This window comes from Martes martes (assembly GCF_963455335.1).
Source record: "Martes martes genome assembly, chromosome: 5".
In the NCBI taxonomy this organism is placed as follows: Eukaryota; Metazoa; Chordata; class Mammalia; order Carnivora; family Mustelidae; genus Martes; species Martes martes.
In genome coordinates, this window is record NC_137892.1 from 61,046,823 (window position 1) to 61,071,821 (window position 24,999).

A 24,999-nucleotide genomic window follows, 5' to 3' on the forward strand; every position below is an offset into this window, starting at 1 on the left:
TATTAGTAAAATACTTTTACTAATAAAGAAATGTTTGTTTTGTTTCAGGGTTGGGCTTCTTGGTATCTTCTATTATTATCGACGTGAGAATACCTATTTGTGACTATTCCACAGCACTTTCCACACAGCCATATGGCCTAGGCTTACCACTTCCACAACATCCAAACAGTGTTCCTAACCATTTTATGAATTTTACATAATTGGCACAGTCCGTACCCAGGATATCACTCACCATTTGGTGCATACAGCAGAAGCTTATTTAGAGTAAATTAATGATAAAGAACAGACATGTGTTTGATGGTGTGTTCCAAGAGCCAACTAACTAATCTATAAAAATTTGGTTGAAAGCATTTAGACTTCCACAAGTTGGTCTGTTACCAAGTCATTTCTAATCCTCACTTTTCAAATCAATCTTCAGGCACACTTGTATAAACATTAAAGCAGCAATAAGGAAAAACTTATGAGTGAGTCATAAGTTCCTTCACTAAAGTACAATTTGAAACTCTAAAACAAAAGTCATTCTTAGTTACTTTTAAAAATGAATTCGATTCTATATCATATAATTTTAATTATATGTAAAATCGAAAAAAAAAGTAAAAAAAAAAAAGACAAACCCATAGATGCAGAGAATAGATGTGTGGTTGCCAGAGATGAGCCAAGGAGGGCAAGCGGATGAAACGGTTGAAGATGATCAACACGTACAAACTTCCAATTATAAAATAAATAAGTCCCAGAGATTTAATGTATAGCACGGTAACTACAGTTAATAAAACTGCACCATTGTCTGGATACTGCTAATAGAGCAGATCTTAAAAGTTCTCATCATAAGAAAAGGAAGGCTTTATAACTACATGTAGTGATGAATGTTAATTAGACCTATTGGGATTATTTCTCAGTATATACATAGATCAAACCATTGATTACATGGTATATTACATTACAGACATACATACATACAACGCTCTATGTCAATTATATTTCAATTTAAAAAAAGAATTAGATTCTGACTTTTACCAGAGTTTTTAAACTTTTGTAAATACACAACCATATGGATGGAAAACATCAAAGCAAATTTTAAAGAGAGGAAGCGAAGCCCGATAAAAGTCATAGCGCCATGGAAAGATGCTTCTGTCCTGACGCCACGAGTACTTTGATTCAGCTCTTTTAGCAATTAATAATTTTCTCAGCCTTGTCCCTATTTTTTTCTTGAGAAAAACAAAAATCTTTAATAACTGTCAGTGAAACCTTTCAAGCAGTGAAGACTGCTTGGAGACCTATTCCTTGATGAAGGGTAATAAGCACCAATTGTAAGGCCCTGGACCAATGATACCCCCTAATGAATGGTTTGACGTCCATTTTTTAACCTCAGAAGTTTCAACCATAAAACTTTCAACTACATTAGTTCCCCCTTATTCTATGGGGGATATGTTCCAAGACCCCTAATGGTTATCTGAAACCACAGATAGTACCTAACCCCACAGGTGCTGTTTTTTCGTATACACATACACCTATGACAGAGTTTAACTGATAAACTAGGCACAGTAAGAGGTGCACAATAACTAATAATCAAGGAGAACAATTATAATGATATACTGTAATAAAAGTTATATGAATGTGGTCTCTCTCTCTCCCCGTCAAAATACATTATACTGTACTCACCCTTCATATGATGATGTGCGATGATAAAATGCCTAGTGATGAGATGAAGTGAGGCAAATGTCGCCGGCACTGTGACAGAGAGTTAGGCTATTACTGACCTTCTGACAGTATATCAGAAGATGACTAGCTGCTTCTAGATTGCTGTTGATGGCGGGTACCTGGGACCGCAGGTAACGGGGCGGTACAATATCAGCACAAGCTCTGTTTCTGCCAGCAAAGCAATACCACAAGGGCACCAACTTGCAGTACAGAAGACTCCACTGACCCCGTAACCAACTCATGCATTCTTCCCGAGGGATTAGTGTTTCCCAGTTCTGGCTTATTCTTTGTTTTCAAATTTAGCTGAAGCATATGGAGCAGTTACATAAGTCCTCTTGGGCACTGCAAGTATTCTCAGAAGCAGTACTTATCGTTCCAGTAAAACTTTGTGGGGGAAAGGACTAAAAAAGGTAAAGACTAATGAAAAATTGGTCACAACTAAAATGTGGGCACATAAAAATTGTTCTATAATAAAATTATGACATTGGCAAGGATTTACATTTGGGCAGAAAATAAAGATGGCTCATGTCAGGATAACCGGGAAAAAAGTACAATGGTAATCAAAACTACTACATCAAAAATGGTCATGTCCAAAGCATACCCACTAAAAACCCAGTCAAGGACCCTGGTATAAATACTAACTCTGTCCCTGACTAACAAGCTACTAACTCTCTTCTCAGCATCATCATTTTATCCACGGTAATGCAAGCTGTGGTAGCATTATATAGAGAGATACAGCCTTCCTTTAGTAAGAAGGTGAGAAACACAGTATCTCCTCAATTTCATAAAGTTTTTACAAGGAACAAAGTGTCTAACGTATGTGAATGACTCCCACAACAGGTAAAACACTATAGAAAGTTTATCAACAATATAAATATACTTCATTGATTTTGGTTAATTCTAAGCATATTTTGAAGATAAATTATTTCTGTAAGTGTAAAAAATCTCTTGGATTTTTTTCATTTAATTAGCACTAACTTATTTACTTTTCATTAAGTTTTTATTTTAATGCCAGTATAATTAACAGAAAGTGTTACATTAGTTTCAGGTGTACAATATTGAGGTTTAACAATTCCATATATCACCCAGTGCTCATCACAAGTGCACTCCTGAATCCCAAGCACCTATTTCACCCTTCCTCCTACCCACTTCCCCTCTGGTAACCATCAGTTTGTTCTGTATAGTTAGGAGTCTGTTTCTTGATCTTTCTTATTTTTCTTTCTTATTTTTCTTTATTTTATTTTTTTCTTATTTTTTCCCTTTGCTTATTTGTTTTGTTTCTTAAATTCCACATGAGTGAAATCATATGGTTTATGTCTTCCTCACTTATTTTGCTTAGTATTATAATCTTTTGCTTCATCCATGTCATAGCAAATGATAAGATTTCATTATTTTTTATGGCTGAATTCCACTGTGTGTGTGTGTGTACACATATGTATGCATATACATACACCACCTTTTCCTTATCCATTCATCAATCGATGGACACCTGGGCTGTTTCCATAATTTGGCTATTGTAAATAATGCTGTAACAGACCAGACAAAAGGGTCTATGTATCCCTTTGAATTACCATTCTTGTATTCTTTGGGTAAATACCCAGTAGTACAACTGCTGGATCATAGGGTGGTTTTAACTTTCTGAGGGATCCCCAAACTGTTTTTTTGCAATGGTTGTATCACTTTGCATTTGCTTCAAAAGTGCAAGAGGGTTCCTTTTTCTCCACATCCTTGCTGACACCTGATTACTGATTTTATCCATTCTCACAGGTGTGAGGTAATATTTACTGTAGTTTTGATTTGCATGTCCCTGATAAGTGATAATGAGCATCTTTTCACCTGTCTGTTGGCCATCTGGATGCCTTCTTTGGAGAAATGTCTGTTCATGTCTTCTGCCCATTTTTAAATTGCATTATTTGGGTTTTAGGTGTTGAGCTATATAATTCTTTACATATTTTCAATACTAACCCTTTATCGGATATGTCATTTATATTCTCCTATTCCAATGGTTGCCTTTTAGTTTTGTTGACTGTTTCCTTCACTGTACAGAAGCTTTTTACTTTGATGTAGTCCCAATCATTTATTTTTGCTTTTATTTCTCTTGCCTCAGGAAACATCATCTAGAAAGACGTTGCTACAGCTGATATCAAAAGAAGTTATTGCCTGTGTACTCTTCTAGGATTTTTATGGCTTCAGGTCTCATATTTATGTCTTTAATCCATTTTGAACTTATTTCTGTGTATGCTGTAAGAAAGTGGTCCAATTTCTTTTCTTTTTTTTAAAGATTTTTGTATTTATTTCTAAGAGTGAGTGAGTGCAAGTGGGGGGAGGGGCAGAGAGAGAAGGACAGAATCTTTTTTTTTTTTTTAAGATTTTATTTATTTATTTGACAGACAGAAATCACAAGTAGGCAGAGAGGCAGGCAGAGAGAGAGGGGGAAGCAGGCTCCCTGCGGAGCAGAGAGCCTGATGTGGGGCTCGATCCCAGGACCCTGGGATCATGACCCGAGCCGAAGGCAGAGGCTTTAACCCACTGAGCCACCCAGGCACCCCAGAAGGACAGAATCTTAAGCAGACTCCTCACTGAGTGAAGAGCCAGACAACCAGGGCTTGATCTCAGGACCCATGAGTTCATGACCTGAGGCGAAACCAAGACTTGGACACTTATCCAACTGTGCCACCCAGGCACTCCAAGATTATCTTTTTCCCGTTGGATAGTCTTTCCTGGTTTGTTGAAGGTTCAGTGACCATTTAATTGTGGGTTTGTTTCGGTATTTTCTCTTCTGTTCCATTGATCTATGCATCTATTTTTATGCCAGTACCATACTATTTTGATTCTACAGCTTTGTAATAAAACTTAAAATTCAGAATTGTGATGCTTCCAGCTTTGCTTTTCTTTCTTTTTTTTTAAAGATTTTATTTTATTTATTTGACAGAGAGAGAGATAGAATCTCTCTAGATAGATAGATAGATAGTAGATAGATAGATAGATATCTAGATAGATAGATAGATAGATAGACAGATAGATAGATATCTAGATAGATAGCAGCAGGCAGAGAGAGAGGGAGAAGCAGGCTCCCCGCTGAGCAGAGAGCCCGATGTGGGGCTCGATCCCAGGACCCTAAGATCATGACCCGAGCCGAAGGCAGAGGCTTAACCCACTGAGCCACCCAGGTGCCCCTGCTTTTCTTTTTTTTAAGATTGCTTTAGCTACTTCAGGTTTTCTGAGTTTCCACACAGATTTTAGGGTTATTTGTTCTAGTTCTGTGAATAAAAAGCTGTTGGTACTTTGATGGGATTCCATTAAATCTGTAGATTGCTCAGGGTAGTAAAGACATTTGAACAATATTTGTTCTTCCAAATACTGAAGCATAGACTGTCCTTCCATTTCTTGGTATTGTCTTCAATTACTGTCATCCGTGTTTTTGTTGTTGTTGGAAGTTTTATTTTTTTTAAGTTGTTTTTTTTTTAACATTTTATTTATTTATTTGTCAGAGAGAATGAGCACAGGCAGACAGAGTGGCAGGCAGAGGCAGAGAGAGAAGCAGGCTCCCCACTGAGCAAGGAGCCCGATGTGGGACTCGATCCCAGGACGCTGAGATCATGACCTGAGCCGAAGGCAGCTGCTTAACCAACTGAGCCACCCAGGTGTCCCAAGTTGTTTTTTTTTTTTAAGATTTTATTTATTTACTTGACAGATCACAAGTAGGCAGAGAGGCAGGCAGAGAGAGGAAGGGAAGCAGGCTCCCCGCTGAGCAGAGAGCCCGACTCGGGGCTCAATCCCAGGACCCTGAGATCATGACCTGAGCCGAAGGCAGAGGCTTAACCCACTGAGCCACTCAGGCGCCCCTGGAAGTTTTATTTTTTAATTTTTATTTTTATTTGAGTTGACACATATTGTTACATTAGTTTCAGGTGTATAACATAGCAATTTGACAACAACTCTATACATCATGCTCACTCACCATAAGGGAAGCAACCATCTGTCACGATGTCATTACAATATTAGTTACTGTATTCCCTATGCAGTACATTTTATTCCCATGACTTATACATTCCATAACAGGAAGCATGCACCTCCCACTCCCTTTTATCCATTTTGTCCATCCCCCCACCTTCTTCCTTCTGGCAACCATCAGTTTGTTTTCTATTCACATGTCTGATTCTGCTTTTCTCTATTCACATGTCTGATTCTGCTTTTTTGTTTGTTCATTTGCTTTACTTTTCTCAGTCTGACTTATTTCACATAGTATAATACACTTTTTTTAATTTATTTTTTTATTTTATTTTTTCAGTGTTCCAAGATTCATTGTTTACACACCACACCCAGTGCTCCATGCAATATGTGCCCTCCTTAATACCCCCCACCCCACTCTCCTTTAAAACCCTCAGTTTGTTTCTCAGGGTCTACTATCTCTCATGGTTCATCTCCCCTTCCAATTTCCCCCAATTCACTTTTCCTTTCCTTCTCCTAATGTCCTCCATGTTACTCCTTATGCTCCACAAGTAAGTGAAACCATATGATAACTGACTCTCTCTGCTTGACTTATTTCACTCAACATAATCTCCTCCAGTCCCACCCATGTTGATATAAAAGTTGGGTATTCATCCTTTCTGATGGAGACATAATATTCCATTGTATATATGGACCATATCTTCTTTATCCATTTGTCCGTTGGGGGCATCTTGGCTCTTTCCACAGTTTGGTGACTGTGGCCACTGCTGCTATGAACATTGGGGTACAGATGGCCCTTCTTTTCACTACATCTGTATCTTTGGGGTAAATACTCAGTAGTGCACTACCCTATGACCCTGCAATTGCATAATATACTTTCGGTCCACTGATGTCTTGCAAATGGCAAGATCTCATACTTGTTTATTTTTATAGCTGAATAATATTGTATATATACACCATACTTTCCTTATTGATTTGCTCATATTTGTTTTTTGTATTCCATGTATAAGTGAAATCATATGGTATCTGTCTTTCTCTGATTTATTCCACCTAGCATTATACCTTCTAGGTCTATTCATGTTGTCAAAAATGTCAAGATCTCTTTCTTTTCATGGCTCAGTAATACTCCATTTTGTAATATTCCAATATATCTCTCATCTTTTTTTTTTCTTCTAAGCTTTCATTTAAACCCCAGCTTGTAAACATACAATGTACTACCAGCTTTGGATGTACAATTCAGTGACTCAACACCTATACACAATACCCAGTACTCATCACAAGTGTACTCCTTCATCTCCATCACCTATTTCACCCATTCCCCCCACCCACCACCTCTTTCATAAAACAACAGTTTGCTCTCTGTAATTAAGAGTCTCCCTGGTGCACCTGCATGGCTCATTCACTTGAGTGTCTGCCTTCAACCCAGGTCATGAACTCAGGGTTCTGGGATCAAGTCCCATGTCAAGCTCTGTGCTCAGCGGAGAGTCTGCCTCTCCCTCTCCCTTTGCCCCTGCAAACCACTTGTGCTTGCTCTCTCTCAAATAAATAAATATTAAAAAAAAAAAAAGTCTTTTGGGGCGCCTGGGTGGCTCAGTGGGTTAACGCCTCTGCCTTCGGCTCATGTCATGATCCCAGAGTCCTGGGATCAAGCCCTGCCTTGGGCTCTCTGCTCAGCAGGGAGCCTGCTTCCTCCTCTCTCTCTGCCTGCCTCTCTGCCTACTTGTGATCTCTGTCACATAAATAAATAAAATCTTAAAAAAAAAAAAGTCTTTCATGGTTTGCTCACTCTTTTGTTTTCCCCTATGCTCACTTGTTTTGCTTCTTAAATTCTACACAAGTGAAATCATCTGGTATTTGTCTTTTCTGACTTTACTCATTTAGCATAATATTTTCTAAGGCACCATCAACAACATAACAAATGACAAGATTTTGTTCTTTTTTATGGCCGACTAATATTCCATTGTCACACAAACACACACACACACACACACACACCTCTATTTTGTGTGTGTGTGTATGTATATATCACATCTTCTTTACCAATTCATCAGTCAATAGACATTTCATCAGTGTTTTATAGTTTTCAGAGTATAGGTGTTTCACGTCTTTGGTTAGGTTTATTTCTAGGTATCATATTATTTATTTTTGGTGCAATTGTAAATGGGATTGTTTTCTTAATATCTCTTTCTGCTGCCTCATTATTGGTATACACAAATGCAACAGATTTCTGTACATTGATTTTCTATCATGGGACTTGACTCAATTTATCAGTTCTAGAAGTTTTTTGGTAGAGTCTTTCGGGTTTTCCCTATGGAGTATCATGTCATCTGCAAATAGTTAAAGTTTTACTTCTTCCTTACCATTTTGGATGCATTTTATTTCTTTCCCTTGTCTGACTGTTGTTGCTAGGACATCCAGGACTATGGTGAATAAATGCGGTGAGAGTGAACATCCTTGTCTTATTCCTTATCTTATTCTTAGTTTTTCTCCATTAAGGATGATATTAGCTCCAAGTTTTTCATATATGCCCTTTATTATGTTGAAGTATGTTCCCGCTAAACCTACCTCGTTGAAGGTTTTTATCATGAAAGGAGGTTGCACTTTGTCAAATGCCTTTTCTGCACCTACTGAAATGATCACAATTCTTATCCTTTCTCTTATTGATAATGATGTATCATGTTGATTTAGGAATACTGAACCGCCCTTGCAGCCCAGAAATAAATCCTACTTGATCATGATGATTTTTTTTTTTTTAATGTAGGGTTGAATTTAGTTTGCTAGTATTTTGTTGGGAATTTTCGTATCTATGTTCATCAGGAATATTGGCCTATAGATCTCTTTTTCAGCAGTGTCTTTATCCATCCTGTTTTGGTATGAGGATAATGCTGGCCTCCCTCACACAACAAATCCGAAGGTTTTCCTTACTTTTCTATTTTTTTGGAATAGTTTGAGAATATTAGGTATAAACTGTTCTTTAAATGTTTAGTAGAATTCATCTGTGAAGCCATCTGGTCCAGGGCTTTTGTTTGTTGGGAGATTTTTGATTACCAAATCAATTTCTTTGCTGATTACTGGTCTGTTCAAGTTTTCTATTTCTCCTTGTTTCAGTTTTGGTAGCTTATATGTTTCTAGGAATTTATCCATTTCTTCCAGGTTGTCCAATTTGTTGACATATAGTTTCTAACATTCTGATTGTTGGTATTTCTGTGGTTTTGGTTGTTGTTCCTCCTCTCTCATTTGTGATTTTATTTATTTGAGTACTTCTTTTTTTCTTGGTAAGTCTGGTTACGGGCTTATCTATCTTATTATTTATTTTCAAAGAACCAGCTTCTGTTTTCATTTATTCTACTGTTTTTTGTTTCTATGTCATTTATTGCTCTGATCTTTATTATTTCCTTCCTTCTCCTGATTTTAGGTTTTGTTTGCTGTTCTTTTTCTAGAACTTTTAGGTATAAGGTTAGTTTGTTTATTTGAGATTTGTCTTGCTTCTTGAGGTAGGCGCCTGTACTGCTATAAACTTCCCTCTTATGACTGCCTTTGCTGTGTCCCAAAAGTTTTAGACCATCATGTTTTGTGTGGGGGTTTTTTTGGTTTTTTTTTTTTTGAGATTTTATTTATTTATTTGACAGAGAGAGACACAGCAAGAGAGGAAACACAAGCAGAGGGAGTGGGAGAGGAAGAAGCAGGCTTCCTGCTGAGCAGGGAGCCTGATGTGGGGTTCGATCCCAGGCCCCTGGGGTCATGACCTGAGCTGAAGGCAGATGTTTAACCGACTGAGCCACCCAAGCAGCCCTAGACCATCATGTTTTCATTTGTATTCATAGTTTTGTAGTTGTAGTTTTGTAGTTTTGTCTTTCTCCTTTGATTTCCTGGTTGATCCACCATTCCTCATTTAGTACCATGTTGTTTAACCTCCATGTATTTGGGGTCTTTACAGATTTTTTCTTGTGGTTGACTCTCAGTTTCATAGCATTGTGGTCAGAAAAGATGCCTGGTATGACTTCGATCTTCTCAAATTTGCTGAGGTTTGTTTTGTGGGCTAATATGTGATCTATTCTGGAGAATGTTCTGTGTGCACTTGAAAAGAATGTGTATTCTGTTGGTTAAGGATGGAATGTTCTGAATTTATCTGTTAAGTCCGTCTGGTGCAATGTGACATTCAAAACCACTGTATCCTTGATTTTCTGTTTAAATGATCTGTACATTGATCTACTGTATTATCAATTAGTTCTTCTATGTTGGTTATTAACTGTTTATGTATTTGGGCGCTATGTTGGGTACATACATATTTACAACTGTTACATCTTCTTGTGGGATTGTCCCCTTTATTATTATCTAGTGCCCTTCTTTGTCTCTTGCTACAGTGTTTGTTTTAAAGTCCAGTTTGTCGAATATAAGTATTGTATATAAGTCCGAATATAAGTATTCGGACATCCATTTACATGGTAGATGTTTCTCTATCCCCTCATTTTTAATCTGCTGGTGTCCTGAGGTATAAAATGAGTCTCTTGCAGGCAGCATAGAGATGGGTCTTGTTTTTTTTTTATTCATTCTGTCACCCTATGTCTTTTGATTATTTAGTCCACTTATATTCAAAATAATTACTGAAGATATGTATTTATTGCCATTTTATTACTTGTTTTGTGGTTGTTTCTGAAGACTTTCTCTGATCCTTTCTTGTCTTTCTCTCTTTCATGTTTTATTGATTTTCTTTGGTGATACATTTAGATTTCTTTCTCTTTATTCTTTACAAGTCTACCAGTGATTTCTGATATATGGTTACCATTAGGTTTATATATAACCTCTTCTGCATGTAGCAGTCTCTATTAAGTTGATGGTTGTTTAAGTTTGAATCCATTCTTTTCTCCTCTTCTCCCCATGTTTTAGGTATACGTTATTATAATTTATATCCTTTTTGTGTGAGTTCCTTGACTGATTTTTTTTTACAGAAATATTCATTTTTTACTGCTTTTGGATTTCCTACCTTTATACTTCATTTTTGGTCTCTTCTTTACACTCAACTTTCCCTTTTAATATTTCTTACAATGCTGGTTTAGTGGCCATGAATTCCTTTTAGTTTTTGTTCTTCTGGGAAACTATCTCTCCTATTCTGAATGATAGCCTTGCTGGACAAAGTATTCTTGGCTGAGGATTTTTCCCATTATGCACTTTGAGTATATTGTGCCACTCCTTTCTTATTTGCAAAGTTTCTGTATCTTTACAGAAAGATCTTTGCAGAAAAAATCTCCTGCTAGCCTCATGGGAAAATCCTCTCTTGTTATTGTTATGACAAACTGCAAAGCTTAAGAGATAAAAATCAAAATAATGCTTTTTACTTGGCTTCCATACCCAAACTCATTTGCATATTGATACCACCACAGATAAATAAGCAGATTTTTCCTTTAGATAACTCAAATAAGAAGCTGTCCCGTGGTCAAAAGAAAGAAGGCATCTCTTTTTAAAAATGGCTAGTTTAGGAGTGCCTCGGTGGCACAGTTGATTAAGTGATGGATTCTTGGTTTCAGCTCAGGTCGTGACCTTAGTTAGGATCATGGGATCAAGTCCCACTTCCGGCTCTGTGTTTAGCACAGAGTCTGCTTTGGAGTCTCTCTCCCCTCCCCCCACCCCCCACACCCCACACCCCCCACCCCCGGGGGTGCATGTGCAGACCCGCACTCTCTCTCTCTCTCAAATAATTAATCTTTCTTTAAAAAATGGCCAGTCTAAGAAATTTCCTATTTTGATGATGGTCCACATTTTGAGGATGAAATATAAGAATATCCTGCATTATAATAGAAGGACCTCTATGTGTTGCTGTAGTTAACAGAAATGCGCAAATTTTACTTTTTACAATGCAAAAATTGAAATAACTTTAATTTGTGCCATTAAACGTTCTAAGAATTCTCTCAGGTTATCCACAAGATTTCACAAAATAATAACAAGATAAATCTCTGAGATGTTTTCCTTTGCCATCTGGTGTCCTCATGTTGAAGAACATTATCAGTTTTACTATATCTGATTTCTATCACACTTACTTTTTTGTGATAAATGCTACAGAGTCCTCTCTCTATATCAGGCAGTTTACGCAGATGATTTTCTATCTGACCAAACACACTGGATTCTGAATGGAGCACTTCAGATACAGCATCTAGTCGAGCATTTATCTCCCTGTGAGAACAGAGTAGTAACAATTATAAGATATGTTAGCAACTCGGAACATAGACATTTCCCACTTTTATGCCCAGTACCGTGACAATAGTTAGATTAAACGTTAGAAAAACATTAAGGGACTCCTCCTCCATGCCTCTGGCCCTTCCTAATCCCTATCATTTGAATCAAAGAGCAGGTACCATTCAAGGGAAGTCATTAGCTAGGTGCAGCAGAAACTGTCTCCTTAGCTTTTCCATTCCCCCCGGGGAAACACACAGATGACATTTCCCAGTTTCCCTCTGCAATTAGGCAAGGCCCTGTACCCAAGTTGTAGACAATAAAATGTAAGCAGGAACAATTAAGCCACTTCTGGCTCGGGCCCATAAAATCATCCTGTGTGATCTTTCACATTGCTCCTTCCTCACTGAATGTTGGGCCCAGAACAATTTCGGAAGCCACATGGAAGACTGTCTTAACCTGGGTCTGTTAGTGGAGCAGAAAACCCATCACTCCCATATTTGCTACCAGCTGGACTTTATATTAGCAAGAAATAAACTTCTGTTGCACTTAAATCACTGAGACTGAGGATTTATTTGCTACAACTGCTTGTTTGACCTTGGCTAATATAATAGGTCTACAATGGGCAACTGAGTTTTCTAGTCTGACTGAAATGACTAATCGTATCAGTCAAAAACCAATTCATTCAGTCAGCCAACCACTTTGATAGAAGATTTGGTGGTGATGGCTGAACTGATCACCTGTTTGACTGAAGTGGGATGAGGCATACCGAGCCTGAGCTAACACTGGGAGCAGTAACAGAGAGTACAGAAGAAAAGACATCAGGAGACAAGGGCAGACCAGAGTTGCAGTGTGGGCCACCTGGGAGAAAACGGTGAGGCTGTCAACTTAAAATGGAAACCTGATTGACTAAATGTGCCCTAAATGGGATGTGGCCCATCTAGCACCTATAAATGCCAAAGGTAGGTATGATGGCCATAATGTATTAAAGACTGAGATAAGTAAACATACCTGGTAGATAATGAGCACTCAGTAAATTTTTTTTTAAATGAATGAATGAGCAAGCAAGCAAAAAATCAAAGAATGAACTGACACTTTGGGCCAAAGGGAAACATGACCTCCTGAATACACGTTTGTCTAACAAAGTTCTGTTGATACCATACCACTGATGTGAAGGGCAAGCCTCAGAATCCTGCCTAGATGACTGTTAAATTGAGAACTTCCCAATTAATTGAGTGTTTTTCTCTTTATTATCCTTCCAATTACTCTGTGAGGTTATGCCTGTTTACAACCTGCATACTAACTTGGTTTCATTTCTAACCCATTTTTCTCTGGCTCATACTCTACTATGTAGAACAGGTATCTGGTTCAGCATGACACAGCAGAACACATCTGAGCTCTGTAGACAGACACACTGGTTCCTCCATTCTCAGTGGGGTGGCCTCTTAAATCAATCCATTTCTTTCCATCTCTACTATCGTTACACTAGTTTAAGTAAAAATTGTTTCTCACACAGACTACAAAGAGAGTTTCCTAACTTTTCCTCCATCCACTTCTGTTCCTGTTTCCAATCCAGTCTCCACACAATAGCCTGAGTGGTTTTCCAACCATACCTCTGCTTTCACCTCTTCAACAACTTGCCAATAATCTTAGATGCAAATCCAGATTCCTTCATTGACCTAGAAGACAACTGGTCCCTGCTTACCTCTCAAGTCTCAATTCAGGCTGCTGCCACTCTCTTCCTCTCACTGTAACTTTCAGTTAAACTGAACCTGTTGCATGTTTTGGTCACTCCAAGTTCTCTGACATCAGGGCCTCCTCATTTGCTGCTTACTCTGCCTTGAAGACTCTCTTCCTCTTTCCTACTACCTGCCAGCTCCACTTTGTTTGGCAAACTCCTACTTACCCTTCTTCTGAAAGGGCTTTTTGGACTCACCAGACCAGATTTAATCCTCGATTATCCTTTTCCACACAACCCTCTACTGTCTTTCCATAGTGGACATCGTAATTATATTTACTTCTCTGTCTTTTCTGCTGGACTGTAAGCTCAGTGAGAACAGGGATCATTTCTTTATTCCCACAGTTCTGGGATGACAATATGTGTTCAATAAGTAGTTCTTGAATTCAATTCAGCTCAATTCCAAAGACTACATATAAAGTAAATCAAGATGAGGTGAAAAAAATAAAAAATTAAATTTTCTTTGCATAGGATTGTTGTGATAAAATAAATCAATGTTTTACCCTAACGTTTACCCAAAATGCTATACAAATATAAAGTTTTATTTTAATAACTCACTCCTGCATAAATGAAAGATAACACCAATTGGAACAGACTAGGTTGATGCTACAGATGGTATGAGGACAGATAAAATAATACCATCTGTGAACGTATAAGACAGCCTACAAAGATAGCTGCTCTCTCAAAAATTATAAAGGTTGTTGGAGCTACGAAAAGATAAAAGCAAAAGAGGTTAATAAAAGCCCAAGTCATATTTATGAAATCTTCCAGAAGATTTAAAAAAAAATAGACATAAAACTATAAATTTCTTAGAAAGAGATGAAAAAGGTTGTGCTAAGTTGGTCTGCAATCTGGAAAGTACAAAGGTACTGGCTTTTTATTTTAGTCTAATGACAGCACAGGAAAATGCATATTTACTATGAATCATTTTGGTTTTAACCCAGCCTTCACTGGTTAGAGGTAATCACTCAGAAGTTAAAAATCTGGGCAGCTGACCTCAGTTCAAATCCAGCCTCTACCATTTACCAGTTATTTAGCCTTTCCCTAGTTTCTCCATCTATAAAATGGGAATAATAATAATGGTCTCTAACTCAGAGCTGTACAAGAATGCTATGAAATAATGCATGGGGGGGAGGAGTCAAGATGGAGAAGAAGTAGCAGGCTGAGACGACATCAGGTAGCAGGAGATCAGCTAGATAGCTTATCTAACCATTGCGAACACCTACAAATCCAATGGGAAATCGAAGAGAAGAAGAGCAACAATTCTAGAAACAGAAAATTGATCGCTTTCTGAAAGGTAGGACCTGCGGAGAAGTGCATCCAAAGCGACGGGAAGATAGACCGTGGGGGGAGGGGCCGGCTCCAAGCAAGCGGCGGAGCAACGGAGCACAAAATCAGGACTTTTAAAAGTCGGCTCCACTGAGGGACATCGTTCCAGAGGCTAAAACGGGGGGAAGCCCATGCGGGGTCAGCGTAACCCCAGGTCCCGCGGGGTCACAGAAGGACCAGGGGTGCCTGAGTGTCACAGAGCTCGCAGGTATAAGAGCTGGGAAGCCGGCTACAGCAACAAAGCCGAGGAGTGAGCTCTCAGCTTGGGGTTACCTTGAACCGGGCACAGGCTGGGTGAGCTCGAGCGTGGCCTGAGGCCAGGGAGACAGAGTGACTGAGCACTTGTCTCCAAGCACACGGCTGGAGGCCAGGGAGACGGAAGCGACCTAGTGCTTTTCTCCAAGCGCAAGCAATTGAGCGCTTTTCTCCAAGCGTGACCAGAGGCCAGGGAGGCAGAAATGACTGAGCGCTTTTCTCCAAGCACGACCAGAGGCCAGGGAGATGGGAGCAATTGGGCGCTCTTCTCTGAGGGCGCACTGAGGAGCGGGACCCCGAGCTCTCGGCTCCTCCCGGCCGGAGATTGGGAGGCCACCATTATCATTCCCGTCCTCTGGAACTCTACGGAAAGCGTTCAGGGAACAAAAGCTCCCAAAAGCAAACCCGAGCGGATTACTTAGCCCAGCCCCTGGTAAGGGCGGGGCAAAGACACTTGAGAATCACTACAACAGGCCCCTCCCCCAGAAGATCAACAAGAAACCCAGCCAAGACCAACTTCACTCACCAAGGAGAACAGCTGGAATTCCATAGGAGGAGAAAGCAAATCTTACCTGGACAAAATGACAAGGAGGAAAAACTCACCACAAAAAAAAGAACAAGAGGCAGTACCCGAAGGCTGGGGACCTAATCAGTACGGACATTGGTAATATGACAGATCTAGAGTTCAGAATGACAACTCTCAAGGTTCTAGCCGGGCTCGAAAAAGGTATGGAAGATATTAGAGAAACCCTCTCCGGAGAGATAAAAGCCCTTTGTAGAGAAATAAAAGAACTAAAATCTAACCAAGTTGAAATCAAAAAAGCTATTAATGAGGTGCAATCAAAAATGGAAGCTCTTACTGCTAGGATAAATGAGGCAGAAGAAAGAATTAATGACATAGAAGACCAAATGACAGAGAATAAAGAAGCTGAGCAAAAGAGAGACAAACAAATACTGGACCATGAGGAGAGAATTCGAGAGATAAGTGACACCATAAGACGACACAACATTAGAATAATTGGGATTCCAGAAGAAGAAGAAAGAGAAAGGAGAGCAGAAGGTATATTGGAGAGAATTATTGTAGAGAATTTCCCTAATATGGCAAAGGGAACAAACATCAAAATCCAGGAGATGCTAAGAATGCCCCTCAAAATCAATAAACATAGGGCCACACCTCATCACCTGATAGTAAAATTTACAAGTCTTAGTGACAAAGAGAAAATCCTGAAAGCAGCCTGGGAAAAGAAGTGTGTAACATACAAGGGTAAAAACATGAGATTGGCAGCAGACTTATCCACAGAGACCTGGCAGGCCAGAAAGAACTGGCATGATATATTCAGAGCACTAAACGAGAAAAACACGCAGCCAAGAATACTATATCCAGCTAGGCTAATTGAAAATAGAAGGAGAGATAAAAAGCTTCCAGGACAAACAAAAACTGAAAGAATTAGCAAACACCAAACCAGCTCTACAAGAAATATTGAAAAGGGTCCTCTAAGCAAAGAGAGACCCTAAAAGTAGATCAGAAAGAAACAGAGACAATATACAGTAATGGTCACCTTATAGGCAATACAATGGCACTAAATTCATATCTCTCAATAGTTACCCTGAATGTAAATGGGTTAAATGCCCCAATCAAAAGACACAGGGTATCAGAATGGATAAAAAAACAAAACCCATCAACATGCTGCCTACAAGAAACTCATTTTAGACCCAAAGACACCTCCAGATTTAAAGTGAGGGGGTGGAAAACAATGTACCATGCCAATGGACATCAGAAGAAAGCTGGGGTGGCAATCCTTATATCAGATCAATTCGATTTTAAGCCAAAGACTATAATAAGAGACGACGAAGGACACTATATCATACTCAAAGGGTCTGTCCAACAAGAAGATCTAACAATTTTAAATATCTATGCCCCTAACATGGGAGCAGCCAACTATATAAACCAATTAATAACAAAATCAAAGAAATACATTGACAATAATACAATAATAGCAGGGGACTTTAACACTCCCCTCACTGAAATGGACAGATCATCTAAGCAAAAGGTCAACAAGGAAATAAAGGCCTTAAATGACACACTGGACCAGATGGACATCACAGATATATTCAGAACATTCCATCCCAAAATAACAGAATACACATTCTTCTCTAGTGCACATGGAACATTCTCCAGAATAAACCACATCCTGGGTCATAAATCAGGTCTCAACTGGTATCAAAAGATTGGGATCATTCCCTGCATATTTTCAGACCACAATGCTCTGAAGCTAGAACAGTCACAAGAGGAAATTTGGAAAGAACTCAAATACATGGAGACTAAACAGCATCCTTCTAAAAAATGAATGGGCCAACCAGGAAATTAAAGAAGAATTGAAAAAATTCATGGAAACAAATGATAATGAAAACACAACAGTTCAAAATCTGTGGGACACAACAAAGGCAGTCCTGAGAGGAAAATATATAGCCGTACAAGCCTTTCTCAAGAAACAAGAAAGGTCTCAAATACACAACCTAACCCTACACCTAAAGGAGCTGGAGAAAGAACAACAAAGAAAGCCTAAACCCAGCAGGAGAAGAGAAATCATAAAGATCAGAGCAGAAATCAATGAAATAAAAACCAAAAAAACAATAGAACAAATCAATGAATCTAGGAGCTGGTTCTTTGAAAGAATTAATAAGATTGACAAACCCTGGCCAGACTTATCAAAAAGAAAAGAGAAAGGACCCAAATAAATAAAATCATAAATGAAAGAGGAGAGATCACAACCAACACCAAAGAAATACAAACAATTATAAGAACATACTATGAGCAACTCTATGCCAACAAATTTGACAATCTGGAAGAAATGGATACATTTCTAACGACATATAACTACCACAACTGAACCAGGAAGAAATAGAAAACCCAAACAGACCCATAACCAGTAAGAAGATTGAAACGGTCATCAAAAATCTCCAAACAAACAAAAGTCCAGGGCCAGATGGCTCCCAGGGGAATTCCACCAAACATTTAAAGAAGAATTAATTCCTAGTCTCCTGAAACTGTTCCAAAAAATAGAAATGGAAAACTTCCAAACCCATTTTCTGAGGCCAGCATCACCTTGATCCCAAAACCAGACAAGGATCCCATCAAAAAAGAGAATTACAGACCAATATCCTGATGAACACAGATGTGAAAATTCTCACCAAAATACTGGCCAATAGGATCCAACAGTACATTAAAAGGATTATTCACCACGACCAAGTGGGATTTATTCCAGGGTTGCAAGGTTGGTTCAACATCCGCAATCGATCAATGTGATACTATACATTAATAAAAGAAAGAGTAAGAACCATATGATACTCTCAATAGATGCTGAAAAAGCATTTGACAAAGTGCAGCATCCCTTCCTGATTAAAACTCTTCAAAGTGTAGGGATAGAGGGCACATACCTCAATATTATCAAAGCCATCTATGAAAAACCCACTGCAAATATCATTCTCAATGGAGAAAAACTGAAAGCTTTTCCGCTAAGGTCAGGAACACGGCAGGGATGTCCGTTATCACCACTGCTGTTCAACATAGTACTAGAAGTCCTAGCCTCAGCAATCAGACAACAAAAAGAAACTAAAGGCATCCAAATTGGCAAAGAAGAAGTCAAACTATCACTCTTTGCAGATGATATGATACTATATGTGGAAAACCCAAAAGGCTCCACTCCAAAACTGCTAGAACTTGTACAGGAATTCAGTAAAGTGTCAGGATATAAAGTCAATGCACAGAAATCAGCTGCATTTCTTTACACTAACAACAAGACAGAAGAAAGAGAAATTAAGGAGTCAATCCCATTTACAATTGCACCCAAAACCATAAGATACCTAGGAATAAACCTAACCACAGAGGCAAAGAATCTATACTCAGAAAACTATAAAGTACTCATGAAAGAAATTGAGGAAGACACAAAGAAATGGAAAAATGATCCATGCTCCTGGATTGGAAGAATAAATATTGTGAAAATGTCTATGTTACCTAAAGCAATCTACACATTTAATGCAATCCCTATCAAAATACCATCAATTTTTTTCAAAGAAATGGAACAAATAATCCTAGAATTTAGATGGAACCAGAAAAGACCTTGAATAGCCAGAGGAATGTTGAAAAAGAAAGCCAAAGTTGGTGGCATCACAATTCCAGACTTCAAGCTCTATTACAAAGCTGTCATCATCAAGACAGTATGGTACTGGAACAAAAACAGACACATAGATCAATGGAACAGAATTGAGAGCCCAGAAATAGACCCTCAACTCTATGGTCAACTAATCTTCGACAAAGCAGGAATGAATGTCCAGTGGAAAAAAGACAGCTTCTTCAACAAATGGTGCTGGGAAAATTGGACAGCCACATGCAGAAAAATGAAATTGGACTATTTCCTTACACCACACACGAAAATAGACTCAAAATGGATGAAGGACCTCAATGTGAGAAAGGAATCCATCAAAATCCTTGAGGAGAACGCAGGCAGCAACCTCTTTGACCTCAACCGCAGCAACTTTTTCCTAGGAACATTGCCAAAGGCAACAGAAGCAAGGGCAAAAATGAACTATTGGGATTTCATCAAGATGAAAAGCTTTTGCACAGCAAAGGAAACAGTTAACAAAATCAAAAGACAACTGACGGAATGGGAGAAGATATTTGCAAACGACATATTAGATAAAGGGCTAGTATCCAAAATCTATAAAGAGCTTAGCAAACTAAACACCCAAAGAACAAATAATCCAATCAAGAAATGGGCAGAGGACATGAACGGACATTTCTGCAAAGAAGACATCCAGATGGCCAACAGACACATGAAAAAATGCTCTACATCACTCGGCATCAGGGAAATACAAATCAAAACCACAATGAGATACCACCTCACATCAGTCAGAATGGCTAAAATTAACAAGTCAAGAAATGACAGATGCTGGCGAGGATGCGGAGAGAGGGGAACCCTCCTACACTGTTGGTGGGAATGCAAGCTGGTGCAACCACTCTGGAAAACAGTGTGGAGGTTCCTCAAAAAACTGAAAATAGAGCTACCCTATAACCCAGCAATTACACTACTAGGTATATATCCTAAAGATACAAACGTGGTGCTCCGAAGGGGCACGTGCACCTGAATGTTTATAGCAGCAATGTCCACAATAGCAAACTATGGAAAGAACCTAGATGTCCACCAACAGATGAATGGATAAAGAAGATGTGGTATATATATATACACAATGGAATACTATGCATCCATCAAAAGAAATGAAACTCTGCCATTTGCGATGACGTGGATGGAACTAGAGGGTATTATGCTTAGCGAAATAACTCAATCAGAGAAAGACAACTATCATATGATCTCCCTGATATGAGGAAGTGGAGATGCAATGTGGGGGGTTTTGGGGGGTAGGAAAAGAATAAATGAAAGAAGATGGGATCGGGAGGGAGACAAACCATAAAAGACTCAATCTCAAAAAACAGACTGAGGGTTGCTGGGGGGAGGGGGGACGGGCGAGGGTGGTGGGGATGTGGATATTGGGGAGGGTATGTGCTATGATGAGTGCTGTGAAATGTGTAAACCTTGCGATTCACAGACCTGTACCCCTGGGGATAAAAATACATTATATGTTTAATAAAAAGTTTAAAAATTTAAAAAAAAATAATAATACATGGTAAACAGTACAGTGCCTGGTACACAGTACTACTTAGTCCAGATTAGCTGTTAACGGTGATCTTTATTTGCTTATACAATTTGTTTAGTAGATACCACAAAGAACAGCAGGAGAAGGATTAGAAGGCTGCACTGAGAATGACCGAACGCATTACTGGTGTTTAAAACAGGCAGGAAGAGAGTGTGCAGCACTGATTACTATAAACTTCTCACCACTGGGGGAGCTACAGTTCTACTTTTATCTCCTATCTGCAGATCAGAATGCAAATTACTAAAATGACTCCTAATCAAGTTTTTTTTTAAAGTTTGCATATCTTGGAACTGTTCTTTACTTGGCAGGAGTAACAAGACTTGCCAAATAACTCTAATAAAACAGTATGTCAGATTACCAAAATAGAGAAAAAATGTTTTGGTGCAATCAATGAGAGATTCAGTGATCATGACAGTCAACAAAACAAGAAGCAGCATTGTCCAAAAAAAAAAAAAAAAAAGCAGCAATGTCAACTAGATGATGATAAAAGAATTTGTGTCAAGATGCCCTATAGTATTCTATAGTTGATTTTACAGCATGACACATTCCAAACAAATGAAAGGAAGACACTTGAGTCATTTCATTCTATATGACAAAAAACAATGGACTTGAGGTCCTTTGATGACAAAGATTCTTCTTTACCACCAAAGACCCAAGGACTAAAAGTGGGTGTCACTGGAGTCCTTCACATTTGAAGAATTGGGTGATGACGCCAGTATCTGTTGTGTATGGCTGTCACTCAGGAACACAGTATGTAATCTACAGCTGTTGCATTGTAAGGACATGTGATGAAGTCTGAACCTCGTGGATGCTATCTGTGGAGATGCCTCTACAATCCTAACATAAGGTTACCTGGTGGGGCAGGGGGCAGGAGCTGATAAAATACAAACTACTGAGGGGAGGTGGTTTTTTGTTGTGTTTGTTCTGACTTTTCACTGAAAAGTTTGCTCTAAAGACAGGCGATATAAAATGAGTAAATTAAGTTCAGACATTACCATGCTGGCCATGCAAGATGGCTCAACTACCTACCTACACAGTTCTCTAATAGAAACACGAGAGTGCCTGTGACTACTTGGATCTCCCCAGCGTCACACACATCATTCACTCATTCATCTGTCTCATATGAGAATACTGTGTCATTCATCTAATGATTAATAACAATTACCAAGTGCTTACAAAAGTACCGACTATAGAAGTAGCATAGGAAAATGAATGGGGAGATGGAGGCTGAAAGTGTGAGAGTGTGACGGCAGGAGCTAGGCAGCCAGACAGCGAATGGTCATGGGAGGGATGTGGACCACACAGGTGCTGGGACTTTCTCCTGAGAATGGGACCCAATGGGTTACATTTCAAAGGACAGAGGACAGCGGAAGGAAGACTCCAGCGGAGGGATGTTGAGATGTGAACTTGGGTAAAGGATAGAGGGATGAAAAGGCACAGAGTCTGAAGAGATATTAAGGAGATCAAGTTAACAAGAGTTGTGACAGATTAGATAAGGCAAGGAAGGAGGGGGAAGAAGGAATAGCTTGAGTTAGGAGATGCGCTATGAGTCATCCACAAATATCATTATTTTATTTATTTACAAATTACATTCTAAGGAGCTATTCTGAATATGCACCTTGTTGCTAATTATACATCACCCAACAAGCTTTAGAGGATTTTTATTACTCCTATTCTAGTGACACGTCATTTTAGGAACAGACAACAATTCACCCTTTTTGGAATATTAAACAGAACAAATTTTCCGACAGCAACCCTCCATTACCAGTTTAGAACATCAACTTGAGTCTTTGAAAAAAAGCATAGTATGATTTTTGCTTTTGGTAATAGTGAGAACCAGAACTTTCAGATTATCATTCTAATGAGATTAATTCTAATTATAATTATAATTTCAGATTCCCATTGTAATAATAATATCATTCTAATGAGGACAATTTAAAAGCCAAATGAAATAGAAAAACATATTCTTAAAAGTATCAAAGAACTAACAAAATGGTGAGGAATGAATACACCAAAATCTAAAAGACAACAAGAACCCAGAGGAGAAATCCAGCCGTCAAAGCCACTTCTATACTAAAGAGTCCTGCTGAACAATGAACTAGACTTACAGTGAAGAAGAACTTGCAGCATGGGTTAGCATCATTTGGATGACCTAAAACACACCAAACGCTGAACTTGAATTAAAATGGGCCCAGCATGGTTGTGCCACTCAAGAATGTGGCAGAACCAAACTAACTTAGAAGGCAACTTCATCCTAGCCCTCACATTATTCTTAAAATAAATCTCCAAAGAATATAATCAGTACGCCAAGATAATCAAGCATAAAAAGCAACTAGATGAGGAAGAATCAACAGAAACAAGAGACAACGGGAATAGACATACAAACTATGAAGCTTTGGGCAGGGAAAGGAGTGGTTAAATGAAAAATAAAAAACAACTCAACAAATCTAAAGGAAATCACTGAAAGAAAGCAAACGAAGCAGAGAACAGGTGGGGAAATTAGAAACCAAATCAGTTATGTAATTTTTAGGGCATTACAGGGGATCTTCCTTTGCTCTCTGCTCTCTGTAATTTTTTTTATATCTGACTGTAGTGGCTGGCATACAGTTTCCATGTGATTTAGTGAGGTGTGGATTTCTCATTTGTTCTCAAGCTTTGGATCCACTGTGCTTCCTAAACCTAAGGATTCATATCATTCATGAAATATGAGAAATTCTCCTCCTAATAAAGGACTGTCAAAGGGCAATCTCTCTGAATACTATCTCTCTCCCTACTCTAATTTTCCTCTGGAAATCTGATGAGGATTATGTTAGACCACCTAATTCGTTTTTGTCTTTCAATTTCTTATATTCTTTATTGTACTGTCTCTCTGTGCTATACTCCAGTAATTTCCCCAGATATTACCCTGTATTACAGTTATTGCACCTATTCCTGTGTAACCCACCCACTATTTCTAAAAGTTCTATGTGGTTCTTTTTAAAAAACAACCTACTCTCCTTTGATGGCATTTTTGTTTTGTGCTCATATTTTTCATCTTTTTTGTATTTCTTTTAACTTTAACTTCATCTAACTTTTGATATTTATCCTCATAATCTCATTATCTGAAGGTCTTGCGATTCTAATTCTGCTGTTTATAATTTCCGCTCATATTCATAGTTCCTTGTTTCCCTGTCTTTTGCAACTGTGGTCTGTGAGCTTATGGTAGAGCTCTCTCTTTGGGATTCCTAGGAGGCATGTATCCCTTCAGGGATGTGTCTGCATTTGCTTCTGCTAGGAACCCTGCTAGGAACCCTGAGGCATGGGACCACTTAAAACAACTTTCACAAGTTGGAAATTGTCAGACCACACAGAGAGTACAAATTGGAATAGCAAACCTGAGTAAGAGTGAGACTGGGGTTGAGAATTCTTGGCAAATTCCCCCTCTGTAAAGACTATACGCCAAGACAAAAGTATTTCCTTCTCCCCTCTCTTTAGTGAAATTATGATCCTTTGAGGGTCTCACATTACTATAGGCTCCCTAACTTAGACACAAAGCCCTTACTCCAGTTCCCCACAAGGCTTCTTAAAAACCCAATCTTTTTGATTACCAATGTCTACAAAGGCCTAGGGGAGCAACAGCAGCAGCAAAATCAACTCCCATTACTAGAGGGTATTATACTGAGCGAAATAAGTAAAAAATCAGAGAAAGACAATTATCATATGATCTCCCTGATATGAGGAATTTGAGAGGCAGAGAGGGGGACTTGGGGGTAGGGAAGGAAAAAGTGAAACAAGATCAGATGGGGAGGGAGACAAACCATAAGAGACTCTTAATCTCACAAAACAAACTGAGGGTTGCCGGGGGGAAGGGGGTAGGGAGAGGGTGGTTGAGTTATGGACATTGGGGAGGGTATGTGCTATGGTGAGTGCTGTGAAGTGTGTAAGCCTGATGATTCACAGACCTGTACCCCTGAAGCAAATAATACATTATATGTTTTAAAAAAAAAAAATCAACTCCCATTTCCAGCTTCTTCTTAAATCTGTTCCCTCAGTTTTTCCCCTTATCACTATTATTATTTATTAAGATTGGCTATGTCCAAAAATGATGTTTTATGCTTTATACAGCATATCTAGTTATTTCAGATAGGGAAGTACTTTTAATGACATTA

At 38.7% G+C, this 24,999-nt stretch overlaps 1 protein-coding gene across 1 annotated transcript in view; it reads right to left on the reverse strand.

Annotated features, from left to right (window-relative positions):
• Positions 1–24,999, reverse strand: part of MSH3 (mutS homolog 3) — a 187,929-nt gene that overhangs the window by 81,540 nt on the left and 81,390 nt on the right. Inside the window, exon 13 of the mRNA XM_080804700.1 lies at positions 11,685–11,817. Coding sequence (XP_080660826.1) covers positions 11,685–11,817 — 133 coding nt within the window. The remainder of the gene's footprint in view (positions 1–11,684; positions 11,818–24,999) is intronic.